A 13915-nucleotide genomic window follows, 5' to 3' on the forward strand; every position below is an offset into this window, starting at 1 on the left:
AGAAATCTCTCCTGAACCACAAACTATATGAAACTCATTTAGAAGTTTCCACTCTCCTTTGCCCCCTCGAATGGACGTCCTTTCAATTACACATCTCCAACAAACTTAACCTCACTTTGTTAAAGAAACAAAACACACTTGACAAGAAATGGAATGCTCTTTCAAAAACAAAAACAGTACTTAGCAAACATAACAACTCAAATAACACAAGGCCTAATGATTTTCACCAATCTGTAGTAAACTTAAGTAAAATCATTCTTGATGCCGATGATCTTGATGTGCTGAGCAAGGGACCTAAACATAATTGGGGTAATCCTTCTAACCGTGATAATTTAATTTCCACCATAGCGGAATCTCAATTGGCCATTAATAAATTACCAATAAATATACAAGAAGAGGTCCGATATGAAGTCAAACACAAGCTATCTTCCATCCTCAATCAACAACAAACCATTAAACCCAACACAGTGCACGTAGCTAAAGTAAACAAACTTAAGAAAAAAGTGAAACAAAACGACTTAATTATAACAAAAGCCGACAAAGGAAATGCTACCGTAATCATGGACAAAAGTGACTATGTTAATAAAGCACACACGTTTTTTGCAGACAACAACTTCATAACCTCTAAAAAAGATCCAACTAATAAAATACAAAGAGACCTAAAAACCATCATCAAGAACATTTCATTTCTGTTTAATGACCTTGAAAAATCCAAAATGATTATCATGAATCCGAAACTTCCCACAGCCAAAGCGCTACCCAAGATCCATAAAACAGACATCCCCATAAGACCCATTATCAATTTCAGAAACAGTCCGACCTATGAAGTATCTCGATTCGTTCACAAAGTCCTCAAGTCACACTATCGTTTTCAAGCCAACACATCAGTAAAGAACTCCTTAGAATTCTGCAAAAAGATCAAACACTTTAATTTATCCAAACACCGCACTCTTCATTCTTTTGATATTACTAACATGTACGCTAATGTTCCCGTTAACAGCACCGTACAATTGATCAAAAACAATCTCTCCAAATTCAACAATTTAAGTATAGGCGAAATAGATGAATTTATTCGAATTCTGGAATTTACTTTGAACAACAATTTCTTCACTTTCAATAATGTCATTTACCAACAGATAGGTCTTCCCATGGGGTCACCAGCTTCAGGAATCCTTGCAGACATCTACATTGATCATTTAGAACATTCTCACATCATTGGCAAGATCAATGGCATTCAACACTGGACACGCTTTGTAGATGACACCTTTGTTATTTTAGACTCCCACGTTACTAACAGCAACACAGTACTTGGATTTCTCAACTCTACTGACCCACATATAAAATTCACCATAGAGTCAGAAAACAATAAAGCCCTTAATTACCTGGACTTAACCATTATGCGCAACAGCAACAACACTTTATCCTTCAATATATACAGGAAACCCACCCACACCATCAATACCATCCATCAGACCTCTGTGCACCCAGACATACATAAAAAAGCAGCTTACAATAGCATGGTCCTCAGAGCATTAACTATCCCTTTATCTCGCAAGAATTACAAAAAAGAAATTAATACCATCTACAACATTGCAGAACACAATGGTTTCAATAGAACCTTCATCAACAGAATCATCAATAGATACAAAAGCAGACCCAAGACTACCCTAGTAAAAGATTCCGCTCCAAAAGAAAAATTTTCCACATTCACTTTCAATAATAGTAGCATTTACCAAATTTCTAATATTTTCAAGAAACACAGCATCAAAATAGCTTACAGAACCTCCCACACCAACTCCAAACTCATTTTCAATCCACACACTGTCAACAATAACAATAGCAACATCAACAACAAATATTTGAAACTCCGGAGTTTACAAATTAAAGTGCCAATCCTGTAATTCCAGCTACATAGGTAAAACAGGCCGCAATTTCGTCATAAGATACGCCGAACATCGCAACGCTCTCAAATATAATCGTTTTTCAGCTATGAGCGAACACCATAAAGCATCCAGCCACGAATACACTTCAATAGATAAAGACCTGAAGATCTTGCATTATGAGCAAAAAGGCACCTTGTTCAACATTCTCGAGAGCATCCACATCGATTTAGATCAGTTTATGAACCGCACTCACAATTTAAATGAAGTCAGCGAGAAAAAGAACATTCTACTTGAAACATTCATTCCATACATTTGTCAGAATTTCCATAACAAAAACAAACCACACCTCCATCTCCCTGACTCACCACCACTCCCCCCCCCCCCCTCCTCACACCAACCCTCCCCCTCCGCTCCTTCCGACCTAGCAAACACAGCCAAACCAACAATAGACTCGATCACGCGACCGAGACCATCACTTTGTGAAGGCCACACCATTCGAGCTTTAGAAGTCGGCGAGTAAACTAACATCCTCTTGAAACATTCATTCCTTATATTTGCCAAACAAACCCACCTCCATCTCTCCAACTCAACACCCCTCCCTTCCACAAACCAGCCCTGCACCTCCCCTTCCCCCTCCGCTCCTTCCATCCTAGCAAACACAGCCGAACCAACAATAGACTCGATCACGCGAACGAGACCGTTACTTTGAGAAAGCCAGGTCACTAGAGAGGACAACCACCTACTGCACACCGTAAGTTTAAGCTTTCTTCACAACCATTCCACACTTTTTACTTATCAACCCATGTTTCTCATACAACCTCACATTTTTTTCCATTACAGATTAGAACTTCATTGACGGTTTCCACTAGATTACTACAGTTTACTATACATCTGTCTTCTACCTAACACAGCTTCTCATATTTTTATATGCGGCCCTTCCGACCCCTCTGTAATAAGGCAAAACACCAGCCAACATTATGAAACAATAATGAAGAAAGGGACCACTAGATTGTGAAGATATTGAGAATGCTGCTATTTCTAAAGCCTTAAATTTCATGGTGTTTTTTTCTCCTTGTCACAGGCTTTTCGCCTGCAGGTTAATTCAGGCTTGGTTTCTCTCAAAAATGTTTGCTCCCGCTCTCCTCCTGACCAATTTGATGTGATGGGTTTCCACTAGGATGATTTTGACAGCAATTGCAAACTGTTTTGTCATTTTTAAACCAATAATTCGTAAACTATGAAGTCCACAACCTCACCATGCGCTACTATTATTCATTTCCATCTGCATCATTTGTTTTCTCATTCCCTTGTTTCTTAGGTTAACGCAGTTTTTAGTATCAATTATTATTTCAAATTAACACCTGTTTCACTGAATTTTGTCGCAGTAAGTTTTTTGCTCTGCATATTGATGTAAATATTGTATATTTGTGCTAATTTTGTTTTCCGTCTAAGCTCTCTTTTGTTTTTTTGTTTACTAATTCATTATGTTTTTTAGCATTTTTTCAACTTATATTATGTAAATTATTCCAACCCCCGTAATTTTTTTCACTGAAGATGGCTCAAGCGAGCCGAAACATGTCTGAATTTGTTTGCTCCGTCTAATGACGAAATATATGATGTATTGAATAAGAGGATACCCTCATTTTTCGCCATTGTAAAGTGAAAACCGTCAATACGGAATGATTCTAATATCTTGTAATGGAAATGCCATCCAGGCAAAGAAGAAAGCTAACCTTTATTGCATTCTCAAAATAAAGGTCGCCAAATTAGGGCAAGATTTACGTTTTTTGAAAAAATGCTTGATTAATGACGTAACCCCCAATCTTCTAAAGTTTTCCAAGAAAACTCACAGAAATACAGCAAAAACTCGCGCAACTCAACTTAAAACCGATAAAATCTGGATTAAAGAGGAAATCAAATTTCCCCATAAAAAGAAATCTCTCCTGAACCACAAACTATATGAAACTCATTTAGAAGTTTCCACTCTCCTTTGCCCCCTCGAATGGACGTCCTTTCAATTACACGTCTCCAACAAACTTAACCTCACTTTGTTAAAGTATACCAGACGAATGGAGAAAGTCAACAATCAAGCTATTATACAAGGGAAAAGGAGACACAGAGAACCCAAACGCGTATAGAGGAATAGCGTTGGAATCTACATTACTGAAACTCCTAACAGGAATCCTCGCCAAAAGGCTGGTAGAGAAGCTAGAACCCCTTCTACCAGAGGAACAGTTTGGTTTTAGAAAGGGAAGGTCCACGACTCTGGCAGTAGAAAACCTGTTGGAACAAATAAAACAGACGATAGAAAGACCAAAAGGAAAACTATACGTGGTTTTTGTATACTACTCAAAAGCCTTCGATACGGTCAACAGAAAGGTATTAATAGATAAACTGGAGGAACTAATTGGAAGAACGAGCACAACGACCCTGATATCGAATATACTGGCAGAAAACTACATACAGATAGATGATGGAATAGGCATATCTGACTGGCTGTCGCAGACGAACGGTGTCCTCCAAGGCGATCCACTCAGCCCTACCCTGTTTAATGTTCTAACGAACGATGTCACCAAAGGAATGGCAGGAACAAGCACATACGTATACGCTGATGACATGGCCATCGCAGCGACAGATATCGATAAACTGCAAGTATCGCTAAACACACTATGTGAATGGTCAGAGAGAAACGACATCCAGATAAACGAAGAGAAGACGGAATTGGTAGTATTTAGGAAAGGAGGAAGACTCACTGAAGCAGAGAACATCAAATGCAATGGCGAACTACTCAAGAGGGCTAACAATTTTAAATATCTAGGTATCACAATTCAAACAACGGGAAAGAGTATCAGTTTACATATAAGATCTAGAGCAGTGGTGGCCACTAGGGCTATGAATGAAATCAGGAACATCACACAACTATCGATCAGCACAGCTAGGGACTTGTTTAGGTTAAAGATACTACCTGTTCTGACGTATGGCCTAGAATTAGTGGCAGAATACCTCACATACAAACAGCTGGAAGAATTGGAGCGAGTAAAGGCTAGATACCTGAAGAGAATATTAGGAGTCCCGCAGAATGCAAGATCGAGGCTAGTGTATGAGCTTACCAGGGAGACCTTCTTAATAGAGGATCTGAGATGCGAGCTCATACTTCAAGCTAGTACCAACTTCAAACAGCTTATACAAGATCTGCATGAGAAGAAAAACAACATACCAGAGGACTTCTATGCAACATCTGCTATGCAAGACAGGACCTGGATGGAAGCTAATCATGATATGCGACACGTGACGACGAGATTGGCAATCCATGGTTTCCACCACAAGGTGTGCTGTAACAAATTATTTCACGAACCAAATGACGAATGTGTGTGTGAGTTGTGCTTGGAATTCTGTGATAGATACCATATTGTAAAATGCAGGAATAGACAGAAATCCATCGTAGCTTATAGCAAAGAAAAGTAATGTGTAGGCCTATGTAATGTAAATGTAATGTAATAGTATTCTGCACGGCATGTGCGCATTTTTCAAAAAAAAAACAAAAAAAAAAAAAAAAAAAGTATTAGGAGTGCAAGTTACGCCTCCATTCAACTCAGAATTTTGGGCCATGTAATTGACCTGTTTCTTTACTTAATAGGCCTCAGTAGATTGGGTATTATTACCCCTGTTCTTGTGTGCCTGGAGGGCAGATTGAAGGTGGAGTTTGGTGTGGCCTTTGAATAGGCTTGATCTTTGAGAGCGGGTTTGCTCTTTCTTAAAAGTGGATTTTCTGTGTGCCTCGAGGAGGCTTTACTGGTTAATTGGGAGCAAGTGCTCCTTGGCATGATCGGGGTTTTCCGCCCCTTTTGTTGTACCTTGTATATAGGTAAAGTTGGGCTTATAGCTCAAGGATTGTGAGTCTGGGGCTCGAAGCTCGAAGCCCAAATCCAGTAACAAACTGTAATTGTACTTTCTTAATTTGTGGATCTGCTACTTGGTACCTGTTATATTCTGTTATTTATTTATCTTGAAAAGAAAATATAACCTTTATTAAAGTTTTAAATTAACTTTAATTTCGTAAGTTGAGACCTATTCCCACCAGCACCTTCTTTCACCTCTGCTGTTCCACAGATACCTCGGAACAATAATAATGAAATGAAATGTCGTATGGCTTTTAGTGCCGGGATATCCCAGGACGGGTTCGGCTCGCCAGGTGCAGGTCTTTCTATTCGACGCCTGTAGGCGACCTGCGCGTCGTGATGAGGGGACCCTCTGAACCGAAGGCCAGTACGCTGACCGTTCAGCCAACGAGTCGGACTATAATAATAATAATAATAATAATTGTACCGGGCGGTACACCTCTACACCGTTTATTTAAAAGTTGCGCCAGTTGAAACTCCTCTTCTGGAGGAAGGTTGAACTTTATCTATTCTATTAATTCTCTACTTTCTCAGAAGATGTCACCACGTGGAAAATTTTGAGTTTTTGAACTGTGTCACTTTTGATGTGTTTTTGTTTAGCTTGAAGTAAGAAGTGTGAACTTTCTCTTCTAGAGGACACTACTGAAGATCAACAATAGTGCAACCTAGTGCGGAGTCAAAGAACTATTTTGTTGAAGAAATTTTTATTTCAAATGTTTGTTCTTTGCTAAATTTCTTTCTGTTATTGTTTAAGTTGGCTGTATACCCCTCTCTTTCCCCTTGTTTTGCATGTAGCCAATCCCGAATTTCTTAAATTAATTTCTATCCAATCAGATGTATCTTCCCCCAACTTGAATCGATTGCGGGGTCCTATCCAATAAAAACATTGTGGGCGGGTGTTTTCATTCCCCTAACGCCTAGAAACTTCCGCGAGAGTATATAAACTGCTGATTTTAGGGTCTCCGGGCCACTTCTGTTCCATCTTTCAGTGTATTAAGTACATAGCAGGAGGCGGGAAGCGCCTCTTTCTTCTTCTGCCGTTCAACACCAGGTAATGGCCTATTAATAACTTCTTTTCTTGCTAGGTTGGCAGTTTAACACTCGCGGCGGGTTCGAAGCATTTCCATCATGTAACCTTTTCCTAAAATGTAATTACTCTTTTCATCTTTTTCTTGTAAAGCTACATATTGGGATAGAGAGTGCTACCCTCTCGAGCTCCCACTCACATTTGTTTTGAGGTGAACTTATTTTCTCAAACTATTCTTCGTTTATGTAATGTAAAGTGTTCTTCTCTAAGTCACCTCTGTAGTATGGGATTAGCCCTTGCGTTAGCGGCCCAGAGCCAGATTAGGTTTTAAAAACAAAGTGTATTAGGAGTGCAAGATCGCCTCCTCTCAAATTGTTATTTTAGAGGTCATGTAATCAACCTTCTTTTCATGTAATAGACCTCCGTAGGTTGGGTATTTTACCCCTGTGAATACGTCCTTAGAAGGACAGCTTGAAGGTAGAGTTTGGTGTGGCCTTGTGATAGGCTTACAATTTTGAGAGCGGATCGCTCTTTGAAATTTGTTTCTGTATGCCTCGTGCAGGCTTTATGTGTAATGTTTGGAGCCAGTGCTCCTGGGCATAAATGGGGTTTTCTGCCCCTTGGCTAAAATTTTTTTTGGAGTAAGGCGGGGCTGATGGCCCAAGAGTTATGAAGTAAGGGCACTGAGCCCGAATCCAGTAATATTGTACCTACATTTTTGCTACTCTGTACCTGTTATGATTGTTATCTCTTGTTTTTGAAAAGAAAATATAACCTAGTTAAATTTTAAATTAATTTTACATTGCACATTAATTTCGTAGCTTGAAACCCATTCACACCCGCACCTTCTTTCACCTCTACCTACCACGGATATCTCCGTAACAATAATAATAATAATAATAATAATAATAATAATAATAATAATAATAATAATAATAATAATAATAATAATGAGATTCAAATTCAAATATTATAACAACAACAACAACAATAATAACGGCGTGTACCCTCCGAAGCCTGGTGCAGGTCTTTCGAGTTGTTGTCTGATAGGCATTCTATGCTCTTATGAAAATGCAGCCCTACCCAAGAATAATCCTAATGCATAAGTCGGCGAGCGCGCGCACACACACAGGCCCCAAACCATTGGAATTAACCAAGGAAAGTTAAAATCCCTGAACCGATCGAGACCCCCTTGAACCAAAGCCTAACACGCCATTAACCTTAATACCACAACACTGGCATGAAATCAGTACAATAGCACATCTGCCTCAGGCTCACCACTGTGGACAGCTCATGAACTGAACGACGGCAGTAACTAATGCTCGTTGTACACTTCAAGCAGGTGGAAAGAAAGCTTGTGAACCTTCAAACACCTTCTAAAAGGAAAAATGTGAAGACACCATCTCTCGTGGGACCACAGTCAACAGGATTGAACAAAAGAACACTGGAAGAAAGTTTTCCTCTGATTAAAGTCACTTTGAAGTACAGGGGCAGGGAGTTTTATGTGTATGCCAAGAATAGAATAAGCCGACAAATTCAGAACATTTGCAACAAACAGTAAAACACCCCAAAAATATCTTCATGGGGTGTTTTATACATGAAGGTGCCAGTCAGTGGTACCACGAAAGGTGACCAGTACTAGAAAAGAGTTCTTCAAAAGCTTCAGAAACTTTTCCAGGTCGAAACAGAATTTTTTCAGCATGATGTGGCTTTCTGTGAAGAGACTTGAAAAACTGGACTGTTTTACAAAAATATACAATATGAGTCTAACTGAAGAGTGGTATCATAATAATGAACTTTAAAAGACTTGTGGAATTCAACTTATAAAACACACTAGCTATTAAGAAGGATTCAAGATATACTGCGAGAAATACGATAAATATGTCATCGTTCAGCTTTCCAGCTGGACAGTTCAGAAAAATGAGAGAAGTCTGCTAGAGGCAGTGGATATGGAGGAAGATCACCAGAACAAGCTGGACTGATAGGAATCAAACTTTCAAGTTTTAAAAGACGTGAATGAAAACCAGATGGAAAGGAAGAAGATAAAACTTGTAGGCCATCTACTGAGACAGGGTAAATTCCCAACAAACATTTTTGAAGGAAAAGTGCTGGGAAAGAGAGACAGTATGTGGTAAGTACAGGGACTACAAGGTAATGAAGAGGACAATGGTTGATAATGATATTGCTGTGTTCTGATTCATTCGCAAGGGTCAGCATATCCTATAGTCACTTTTAATCCTGGTGACAGCATAATACAATAACTCACCTGAATTTCTTGTTGGCTTGCAGTTGATAACAAGAAGTTGTTCATCTGCGTCTTGAGCGTGTCGTCAACCTCAACATCGATGTCATAGCACGCAGTCTGCTTCTGTTCAGCACCCTCCACACTACAATGAAGAATAGAGAAATACCTTTCTCAGCATTCAATTAAATTAAAACATGCCATGTAAGTAGTTCTGGAACAAGGGTTCTACAAATAAAAGTGAAACCTTGTTACTGCGTTCCTCATTAACGCGTTTTCCTGCTTAGCATGTCGTATATTCGAAGTCCTGATTCTCATCATATTAAATCTATATAAAAATACCTACCTTTTCGCGTCACGAATTTTCACTATTACTGCTTAGTACAATCACATTTTTCCTAGCCCTGAAAATGTTACTTGTCATCCCTTGTGAAACAAATGTAATTTCCAACTCGGATACGATTCGTCACCATAGTTGCGTGATTACAGAAAAAAGCCTTAAATTCCTGAACTTCACAGGATAAGTTGCAGGTTCAGGGAACAAGCCATTGGCCTCAGGAATGTTCAGTTTTGCTTGCTGGTTAGCAGTGAGAATACTGAATAACACAGTGAGTCTGTTTATGGTTGTATTCTGCATTCCATTCAGAAGTTAGAAATGTATTTTGAGTTGAGTGGTACAGTGAAGTTTTGTTGCGCAATACGGTAGCCTACATCTGGATTAGGAACATATAAACACACCTATCGCATCATGAATTTTTGCTGTTACCGCTTACTACGAGTACAATCACATTTTTCCTAGCTCTGGAAATGTTGTCATTCCTTGTGAAAGAAACGTGATTCACAATTCGGGTAAGAGCCGTTGCCACAACTGCGTGGTTATGGAAAAAGTGAGCCTTTCTGGGTTTCTATTTTGCAATCCATTCAGAAGTTAGAAATTTAGCCTATGTCTGGATTAGGAACATAATCGTGTGAAATTGACTAGCGTGGTGCATATTTGTCTTGTGATAGCCTAGACATGGATACGAAAAAGGTCATAAAATTCTATACTAATGAAGACGAAATTAAAACCTTCCAGAGAGTGTACTGGCATCTGCATCTTTAAGCATGGAGAGGTTGAACTTGCACCTTCAAGTTTCAATTTGATCATTCAACTTGGTCGAATATTTTCAAAATGGCAGTCAAAGTCATTCCTCCCGGTCATACATGGTGGGGTGTAACCTCCAATTCATTGTCTAAAAGTGTGACCAGAAAATAATGTTTAATAACCCACTGCTCCGAAATAAAAGGCTTCTACTAACATTTGTTTTAGAAAAAGTGTTATCTGCAATAATACTTGGATATTTTTATTGGACCCCATGCATATGTTTTCATATTTGTTGTTTGGTGTTTTTCACACCATTCAGTGCACTTGTTATTTTATAAGCCTCAGCAGAAAATGTTTTCATATTTGTTCTCATGTTTTTCACACCTTTTAATACTTTCCTCTCATCTTTAAAAATGGTAGATATAGTTTTCACTGTACCTTGTGGATACACGACATAAAATGACCTCATGTCGGAAAAAATCCTATCTAGTGCTTCCATATCCCTGTTGGATAGGTTTTATTCATATATTCAGTAGTACGTTCTCTCGCTTAACGCGTTCGTTTTCGTTGCCCCCTGCAGAAACGTCTTAACAAGGTTTTACAGTAGTGTAAAACATGACTTAAAAGTTCTTTGTCAAAAAGAATTAGCTGTAAGCACACTTTTTTTAATATCTTAATAATAATAATTTCATGTGGCTATGTCTAGATGAGTGCACCCCTTGTATAGCTGAGACAGGCTACGCGTACCCTGCGGCATTCAAAGAGTTCGGTAAACGTTTGATCTCCCTGGCCACTCACTTGCCTAGTAGGGGGTGATTTATGACGGCAGTGGGCTTTAAAACGGAAGTTCGCATTCCCCTTCAGAAATCCTCACAGCTCTGTTGCCAATGCACCTCTTGTTAAATAGACGTCAGTCTCTCTTTTCAGCTCAGACAATTCACACTTGCTTTGTTCGCTGTTTGAAAGTTTTGGATTATTTCTTTGCTTCATTAATTAATATTTGTGAAGTGTGTTGTTTTTCACTTCGCTTCACGCAGTAATGTGGAGGCCATGGGAATCACACCTGGAAATTATCGCATCAGAAAGTCCTGAATTAAATCTGCCAGTGCATGCAAACGATCCTCAACCGAGCACCGGTAACAGTGATATTCGACCGAGTAGTACTGGTTCCGTGCCCGCGAGTGATACTCAGCCGAGCAGCAGTGGTTCCGCGCCCGCGAGTGATATTCAGCCGAGCAGCAGTGGTTCTGTGTTCACGAGTGATACTCAGCCGGGTAGCAGTGGTTCCGTGCCCACGATTGATATTCAGCCGAGCAGCAATGGTTTCGCGCCCGCGAGTGATACTCAGCCGGGTAGTAGTCGTTCCGCGGAGAAAAGAAAGGCGACTAAAACTTTAAGTAAGCAAAGTCTACGGCTGGTATGTAACGCATACGAATACGTTATGAAGAACAATGTTCGCAAGGGTTATATTTCTGAGACAGCTAAAATGTTGAAACTTAACAGGAAAACTGTAAGTAAAATAGCAAAGAGGGGACCTACAACTCCGAAAAAGTGTGGTAATAATACGGTTATCTTTAATAAAATTGATGATTTTTGCTGTGACTTGGTGAGACGCGAGGTATATGCATTCTTTACTAAAGGTAAGTCACCAACTGTACAGGAACTGTTAAAACGTTTGAAAAATGTGTGTGGCTTTCCTTATGAAAAAACTACTCTACGACAGCTGTTGAAAAAACTTGGGTTTTGTTTCCGTATTCTGAAGAAAAAAATAGATTGTAATGGAATCTGCTAGAATAGTAGCTTGGCGATATAAATTCATAGACCGTCTCCGGAAGTTGCGTTCCGAGGGATGCAGAGTTGTCTATCTAGATGAAACTTGGTACGATATTCATGACATTGTGAAGAAAGGGTGGGATGATGGAACTTGTAATTGCATACTGAAAGCACCAACATCGCGAGGCAAGCGTATTCTGGTATTGCATGCTGGAGGCAGTGAGGGCTGGGTTGAGAATTGCCTTTATTTATCGGCTAAAAACATTGGAGACTGCAAAGCTGATAGCCATGACGAAATGACAGCTCAAGTTTTCGAAAACTGGTTTAGGTCTCATCTTCTAGAGAACCTACCACGTGACCGAAAATGTGTAATCGTGATGGACAACGCAAGCTATCATTCATGGCAGCTGATTAGTTTCCTTCCATGAACACTAATATTAAGGACATTAAGTTTATGGAGTACAATAACATTCCCGTGCCAAAACCTGTACCCATCAAGGCAGTTATGTTGCAGGAAATCAAATCAGCCAATATCAGTAAAAGTTACGCTGTAGAGGAGATCGCAGCCTCACGTGGACACGAAGTTTTGTGACTCCCTCCATATCACTGTATTTTAAACCCCACAGAAATGATCTGGTTTCAGCAGAAGACGTATGTTAGGAAAAATAATGTTACGCCAACTTTGAGTGCTAGTGTGTGTCAACTTCTTCGTGAAGGAGCTGGAACGATCGGTCCTGAGAGGGGGTCTGCTTGTGTTCAAAGCACCATTCAGACAGAAGAGAAGTACATGAAACATGACATGGATAGCAACCAAGATAGATTTGTAATTCACCTAGCAGACAATGACGAGGACGACGAATAGAGGTAAGGTAAATACTGCATTTGTTTTAAAAGTAGCTAAGTTTGCTGGCTATTTTTTGTCGAACTACATACTCCGATAATAATAATAATAATAATAATAATAATAATAATTATTATTATTATTATTATTCTGCTTACCCTCCAAGGTTGGTTTTTCCCTCTGACCCAGAGGGATCCTACCTCTACCGCCTCAAGGGCAGTGTCCTGGAGCGTGAGACATTTGGTCGGGGGATACTACCGGGGAGAATGACCAATACCTCGCCCAGGCGGTCTCACCTGCTATGCTGAACAGGGGCCTTGGTGGGGGATGGGAAGATTGGAAAGGATAGGGAAGGAAGTGGCCGTGGCCTTAAGTTAGGTACCATCCCGGCATTTGCCTGGAGGAGAAGAGGGAAAACACGGAAAACCACTTCCAGGATGGCTAAAGTGGGAATCGAACCCACCTCTACTCAGTTGACCTCCTGAGGCTGAGTTGACCCTGTTTCAGCCCTCGTACAACTTTTCAAATTTCCTGGCAGAGCCGCAAATCGAACCAGGGCCTCCGGGGGGTGGCAGCTAATCACACTAACCACTACACCACAGAGGCGGACAATTATTATTATTATTATTATTATTATTATTATTATTATTATTATCACAGTCCCTAGTTCATGATTTTACTTTTCCTTTGCCAGGCGAGTTGGCCGTGCGGTTAGGGGCGCATAGCTGTGAGCTTGCATCGGGGAGATATTGGGTTCAAGCTCCACTGTCGGCAGCTCTGAAGATGGTTCACCGTGGTTTCCCATTTTCACACCAGGGAAATGCTGAGGAAGTACCTTAATTAAGGCCACAGGTACTTCCTTCCCACTCTTAGACCTTTCCTAGCCCAGAGTCGCCATAACACCTATCTGTGTCGGTGCGACATAAAACAAATTGTAGAAAATTGTTGCGCTTTTCATTTCTTTACTGAAAGGGAGACACTGATATTAGCAGCATAAAATTAATATTTTAATGGGCATACTTTGGTATTAATTTAAGTTTAGTCTTTGTCGAGTTTATTTGCCAATGCCTTCTTCCTGTTTTTTCTTTCTTTCTTTCTTTCTTTCTTTCTTTCATTCTTTCCTTCTTTCTTTCAACATCTGTGACCACCACACGGGTTAAGCACGA

At 39.9% G+C, this 13915-nt stretch overlaps 1 protein-coding gene across 1 annotated transcript in view; it reads right to left on the reverse strand.

Moving 5' to 3' along the window:
- The window catches only part of LOC136873863 (brahma-associated protein of 60 kDa), a 196309-nt gene that overhangs the window by 43372 nt on the left and 139022 nt on the right, over nt 1-13915 (reverse strand). Inside the window, exon 7 of the mRNA XM_067147156.2 lies at nt 9076-9196. Within this exon, the coding sequence (XP_067003257.1) occupies nt 9076-9196 (121 nt within the window). The remainder of the gene's footprint in view (nt 1-9075; nt 9197-13915) is intronic.

Source organism: Anabrus simplex, chromosome 5 (genome assembly GCF_040414725.1).
Source record: "Anabrus simplex isolate iqAnaSimp1 chromosome 5, ASM4041472v1, whole genome shotgun sequence".
Lineage (NCBI taxonomy): Eukaryota > Metazoa > Arthropoda > Insecta > Orthoptera > Tettigoniidae > Anabrus > Anabrus simplex.